The 6,701-nt window shown below is 37.7% G+C and overlaps 1 protein-coding gene across 1 annotated transcript; it reads left to right on the top strand.

The window, feature by feature from the left end:
• The first annotated feature begins 356 nt into the window (after nucleotides 1-356).
• fitm2 (fat storage inducing transmembrane protein 2) lies at nucleotides 357-3,526 on the top strand. Its single transcript, XM_085928039.1, has 2 exons — nucleotides 357-556; nucleotides 1,434-3,526. The coding sequence occupies exons 1-2, from the start codon at nucleotides 384-386 to the stop codon at nucleotides 2,041-2,043; spliced, it is 783 nt and encodes a 260-aa protein (XP_085784165.1). The 5' UTR covers nucleotides 357-383; the 3' UTR covers nucleotides 2,044-3,526.
• The last annotated feature ends 3,175 nt before the right edge of the window (nucleotides 3,527-6,701 follow it).

The following is a 6,701-nucleotide window of genomic DNA, read 5'->3' as shown; positions in this document are numbered from 1 at the left end:
CATAATCCTATTGTGGCCCACTTTATTGTTGAAGTTTCCCTGGCTCAAGGTATATTTGCTCTCTATAGTATAGTGTAAAAAAACAAAAGTATAGAGTCCAGTAAATTTTACTCCCAAATAAATAAATAAATAAATAAATAAATAAATAAATAAATAAAAAGATGGGAAGAGAATGCGGGGCACCTCACATCAAAAGAAAAAAACAAAACAAAACAAAACATTAAAAAAATATATGGATAAGCGAGTCTGCGGGCGTCCAGTACACTGTACCTCTGATTGCGTGCCATTCAATTTGTCACCAGCAGACGGCAGTAACGCGCCATGTACGCGTTATCACGTCAAGCAAAACGCAGAATAAGTCTATCCCGGTCGAAGTTGTCAACATGGCGGCGGTAGACGTCGTTGTGTGTAACTTGGTGACTCTGTGGAGGATACCAGCCGTCAGACACAAATTCCCGTGGATGTTTTTGCTAATTGCAGTCGTGGGTTCCATTCTCAAAGAGCTCCAGCTCGTGCCGGAGACGTATTTCAGCAGCAGAAGAAATTTCCTGAACGTGTGAGTAGAGCTAAAGATGGCTAATTTGTTGTTTAGCCTGCTGAGGTCAGGGTAGTCCCTGCTCGAAATCATTCAACTTTTAACTTGATGAGTCCTAACTTGGCGGTGGTGTGGCGTGTATTGTTTCGATAATTGGTGTATATTTAGATACATCGATTTTAAATACATGCACTACTTATCAAAAGTTGGGGATCACTTACTACCTTCGTTGGAGTGCTCCAACAAAAGGTTACATTTGTTTAGACCTGTGAGAGGTCATCAGGCATGAACGGAAAGGAAATTGTGTGGAAGTGAATCATTCACCTTTATGCAGCTTGATTTTGGGCTGTTTTTCTTTAGCTGGAACCAGCTAAGGTGGAGGGAAGAATAATCTAATCATCTTTACTCGTCACGTACACACATGTACATCAAATGTACATCAAATTTGACCTCTGCATTTGACTCCTCACATTAGTGGACACAGCAAAACACTCACTGGTACTTCATCTCTGGCCATGTAAAGCCTACTGAAACTGCAAAACCTGACTTGGGATTTCCACTTGCAGATATACTTTAAAATTGTGGTCGGTGTGTGATGATTCCCATCAAAATGAATGTAATAATTCCGATCACATCTACGTCTGGAGTTTTACAAGGTTGTCCAAAGTTGCGCAGCCTCATTATCTCTGTTTGGTTTTAATCTTCCCCCTTGAAAACACTTTCCAGTTAAGTATTACAGGTTCTAGGTAACATAGCCAAATTATTTTTGTATAACAAAACCTGCCATTTGATTTCTGACCTCAAACCATGCTGTTTGTAACTTTTAAGATTAGCAGTTATATTTGGATAAGAAAATGCTTGCTGAATGAGTACAAGCATCCTCTTATTCCTCTTCCAGCTATTTTGTCAAAGTGTCGTGGGGATGGACGCTGCTGCTGCTCACTCCCTTCATCCTCCTCTCCAACACGGCCTTTAGCCGGAACGCTGTCTACCTGGGCAGACGGCTCCTCTCTCTGGCGGTGGCCACGACCGTGTGGTACGTGTGCACCGAGACCTTTTTCTACATCGAGGACGTGACTGGCTCTTGTTATCAAACCGACTCCATGGACGTGAAGGACAGCCATTTTTCGTCCAAAGCCGAATGCCGGCACGCCGGGCTCCACTGGCACGGCTTCGACATCTCGGGGCACTCCTTCATCTTGACGTACTCCGCCCTCTTAATCGTGGAGGAAACGGCACCCATGGCCTCTCTGAAGACAGCGAGTATGTCTGCGCTACCGAGGGTTGTCCTTAACCTTCTGTACGTGGCGCTTAACCTCATAGTCATCATCTGGATGTGGATGTTCCTGTGCACCTCGGTTTATTTCCACGACGTGTCTCACAAGGTGCTGGGCACTGCGAGCGGGCTGCTGGCGTGGTTCTTGACATATCGCTTTTGGTACCTTAAAGCGATTTCACCGGGTCTCCCGCCACAGTGCCAGCTCAAAGGACAGAAACAACACACCTAGCTGCACCCGCGCTCTTGTATCGATACACTACACTCTTATTTAAGTTATTCAGAGGTCGATGCGTACAGAACAATGTTGGTGTGATGTAAGAGCAAAGCACTGGAGTTTTTATTAAAGACACACGCGTGGTAATCCTGTTGAAGCAGTATTACTTTGCTTTTGATTGTAATTGTATATGACACTACAATAACACCCATTACTGATAATTGTAATGTAATTGACCCTCCGGATATTTTTTTAAGTAAAAATACTGCCTATTTTGATAGTTGAAACTGTAAATAGACCACAAACTCTGATCCCAAAACTCTCTAATAGCGGTCTTACAATGTTGTCATACAAATAAATGGCTTCCTGATTTGATTTTGAGCAAATGTAACCCGAGTGTCAAACTCCGCTCCTGATGTGTCACATAAACATAGTTCCTTGGGAACAAGCTGCCTGCCTCATGATGGTGCCAAAGCCCTGTTTGAGTACAGAAAAGTTTTGTTATACTTAATCTATGGAAAACTAAACGCTAAAGATTTCTTAATAATCAATTCAACAGTAAATCATATATTTGGGGGTTGGGGGTTCCATCCCTATACTCAGAAACATGTTTCAATGTGACAATGCAGGAGATGCACAAATTGATTTTTATTATTATTATTTTGAGCTAACATGTCCAGAAATAGATTTTCTGAAAGGGAAATCTGTTGATATCCGATGTTGTTAACACAAAAGATGCTTTTGTGAAGCACTTATGAAATCTCTTGAGAGGCTGAAATCATGAGTATTTAGACACATTTAAGTTGAATAAAGTCTCTAGACTCTCGACACAATCGATTGTCACAATGGTTGTTAGTTCATTTGATGATTGATTAGTTGTTTTATATATTAACTGTTGCATGTCTTTTGTGATACCAACCCACTTCTAAGTCATTTGACAACATTGACCTTACAAATGATTTGATTAAAAATACAAATGATGTGCTGAGCTCGGCTGCTGATGTGTCACTTTAACATTTGCACCAACATGCCAAAAGATGATGCTAAAGGCCAGAAAAGGGTTTGTTGTGTGGCTGTAGGCTGGTCCACTGTCTCACACAAGGCTTGCGTCCCGATGCATTGTCTTTGTTGCCTTTTTCTTTCATATTTGACTGGCTGGCCTCGGGTATTATCGTAGATGAACATTAAATATTCATATTGGGAGTTTTCTGTGGAAAATATCAGTTTGGGAAATCATTTGTGTTGTGCTGCTAAGCATAGTGAAATTTATGTCAAGCTGGGTGAAAAGATGATGCTTGCTCTTATCCATGGCCTGTATTTTCGTCTTTGGGACCATCTTGGGGTTTTTTCTTCGAAAGAGCCAAAAAAAAAAAAAAAATTATATGCAACTACTAGTACTTTCATTTGTGTTACATACTTTGAACTTCATCAAAATGTCAAGAAAACAATTTCTTGTTACACACCTGCAGGTGCCAAAAACTTGTATTAAAGATTTAAATGAATTGATATTGTTCAATCTTTTGCAATTTGATTCCATTTTAATGATGGTGGTTGTGCTGCATACCGTTTTGAATAAGATCACATTTAAAGATGATGCGAAACAGATATTAATTTACACCCAAAACTTTAACTCTAGAAATAATATATATATATATATATATATTATATATTAATATATATTAATATATATATATTGAAAAGAACAAAAAAGGTCAATTTGCCACTGAATACTATTTGTTGTACTAGTACATGAAGCTAATTGCTCAATGACATGACTCAAGCCCCCACAATGTTACTAATAGGTTGCGCAGATCAACGCTGAAGTGAGTTAAAAAGTCAAACTTGATCGTTAATGTGACAGCACTCATATTGGAATCGTGTAGCAATTCATCACAATTAACCCAATGAAGAGCTACCATAGTGAAAACCACACAAGGACTTTTTTTTAAGTATTTATTTTTCATTGATGGCAACAGAATAAATTAAGGCTTATGAACAAACATCATAAAAAGCACCATAAATAAATGCATATATATAAATATAAAAAAATAAAAGGTAGAAAATAAACATATATTATTGTGAGATAGAACGGCCACAATCACAAGTAGAATCTCTCGATTGTGTGTGTGCGTGACGCACGAGGTTCCTGGCCTTGTCAAGAGGCGGAGTCAAAACAAAACCAGGAAATAAAATGAATGTACGCGCGCTTTGTCAGTGGAGTGTTGCAAATGTCGACATTGTGTTCAGAATAATAATTGCGGTGCCTTTTAAAAAGTGACTCAATATCCTAACAATTGCTTTGATTTCCATTCTTGCAAACGCTTTTCAAATGCTGCACATTCGATTCCAAATCGAAACCTGAACGATATCAAATCCATGTGATCCTAATGAGCATAGAAGTGAACCTCAAATACAACTCGATATTTGCTCAGTGATTGGCAGGAAAGGAAAATGATTTTTTTATGCTTGGATTCAGAATCGAAAGTTTTAAACGCACCGCTATTATTCTGATCGCAGCTGTGATTCCATAACTAAAGTCACACTCTCAAGCCAAAAGCACCTCGCCACATTGTGCCATCATTTTGCTGCTCCTTGTGCAGGAGCAAAGTGTCAAACAGTGTGTCGATGCAAATGTCTGAGCTGTAAGTGTGGCAGAGGTCATTCGGTGATTTGTCTTCCATTAACAGACCAGTGACAAGGACAGCAATGAAATGCTTCCATTTAAGTAACCGGTTTGTCCACCCGTTGCCAGAAGAATGCAGTAAAATGTTACACCAAATAAGTTCGTGCGTGAATTGAGATGGTATCATTATTATTTTGGTGCTTTGAGACACTGGTTTAATTGACGCATTTCAAATTGTCATTTCTCAATGGAATGAATAGAAATGATATTAATCTGTTCCAAAAGTAATTCTTATAACACAAATTTATTGTTGTTCTTTAAAGAAAAATAGGGCAGCAACTAATTATTTTAATAATTAATCAGTTTGATTACTTTTTTTTTTTTAGATTAATTGATGGATCAGATACAAATAATAATAATTTAAGAAATAACTGCCATCCCAAAAACAGACCTTGTTTAATTTAAAAAGTGACAAATTTTTGGGAATTTCTTCCTGTCAACAATAAATATCTATAGTCAGTTTAAAATAATGTCCTGTTTTTGAAGGGATCGATGATAAAATATTAAATCCAATTCATCATTTAATTATTAAAACAATCGTTCGTTGCAGGCCTATCTGTAAGTCAAAACAACATATCGGCCCAAAAAGTCAATGCAGTGTCTCAAAGCAACACTCTGTATTTTTTGTGCCGATTTCTGTGTGATGGTGTGCCTTGAGTTATTTTCTGAGGTGGCATACACGATGACTCAATCGAGGTCAGAAATTACAGTCACCAAACTCTTCAAATTGACATTACCAACTGCAAATAAAAAGCCAAAGATAAACAAGCAGCAGCGGACAGAATTCATTCATTTTTCCGGCTCATTATTGCTGGGGATCCAGACATTTACTCAGGCGTGGAAGAGGACGTGCCCTTTTTGTGTTTTTCCCCCTCCACGCGGCACAAAATTAGCGAGGAAACGCAAACCCTCGAGCTTGGTGGCTGCAGAGAGTGTACGGTGCGGTTTCATCTCGAGTGTTCACATCAACCAAGAGGTCGTGAGTGTGTGTTGCCCATGTACAGCTGGTATGTTAGGAAATGGCGCTTAGTCATGTTCTTGTATATAGTTACACGCCACTTTTTAGCTTTAGAGTAAGTACGAGGGCCCGTATCCATAACGATGACGAGAGTTTTTTCAGATTTGAAAGAGTTTAAAATAAATGTGAATATTAAGTGGGAGTCTTATAAGAATAAATTCATGTTTTTTTTTAGGGGAAAAAAAGTATTGTACAATAATAAATTATTTCAAGAGTTGGACTCTTACATCAACAACGTTTTTTCATGGAATAATGATATTCAAAAGATGAAAAGTCTTAAAACTGTTTAAGGTATTTTAGTTGACCACTTTTCATTGAACGGGCACTCTTTTGAGAATTTTTTTTTTTTTAGGGTAAAGTCAGTTTTTCAAGAATAAAGGCGGAAACCTTTCAGGAAAAATTTTTACGTGATGAAAAACAATGATAACTTTAGATAAAATGGTGTCATTTTTTTGCATAGTGATATTTCTTTTCATGAAGAAATGTGCTCTTAATTTGTATTTTTTCAAAAGAAAAATAATACTTTTCAACAAAAATGTTTTGAGACTTTAGAGAAGTCTAAAAATGGTCAACCTTGCCATTTTTTCAGATTAGTCACAATTCAATAAGAACAAGTTGATTATCTGATCCAAACAGTTGTTTTTATAGCGCATTAACTGACGTTGCAGAGAGTACATTTTACAATTTATTTGATGCAAAATCAGAACTGCCACATATCAACTCAAGTTGGAGTGACAGCTGCTCTGACAAACTCCTCGTACATTTACTGTAGTCTGCAGGGGCGCTATTTTGATAGGGAATTAAATGAGAAAAAGTGTTACAAAAGTCAGTAAAGGTTCTTTTCAAAATAAGGTCTGAAGAGAATTTGGTATTTTTGAGTATTCCTTTTTTTAGGATTGTGATCATTTTAGAGGATAATGTTGAAAAAGATTTTTGAGAAAAAAAGTAGTAAATAGTGGTAATCTTACATTT

Source organism: Syngnathus leptorhynchus, chromosome 1 (genome assembly GCF_054491065.1).
Source record: "Syngnathus leptorhynchus isolate UIUO chromosome 1, UIUO_Slep, whole genome shotgun sequence".
NCBI lineage: Eukaryota > Metazoa > Chordata > Actinopteri > Syngnathiformes > Syngnathidae > Syngnathus > Syngnathus leptorhynchus.
This window is presented reverse-complemented; position numbering and strand designations above follow the sequence as displayed.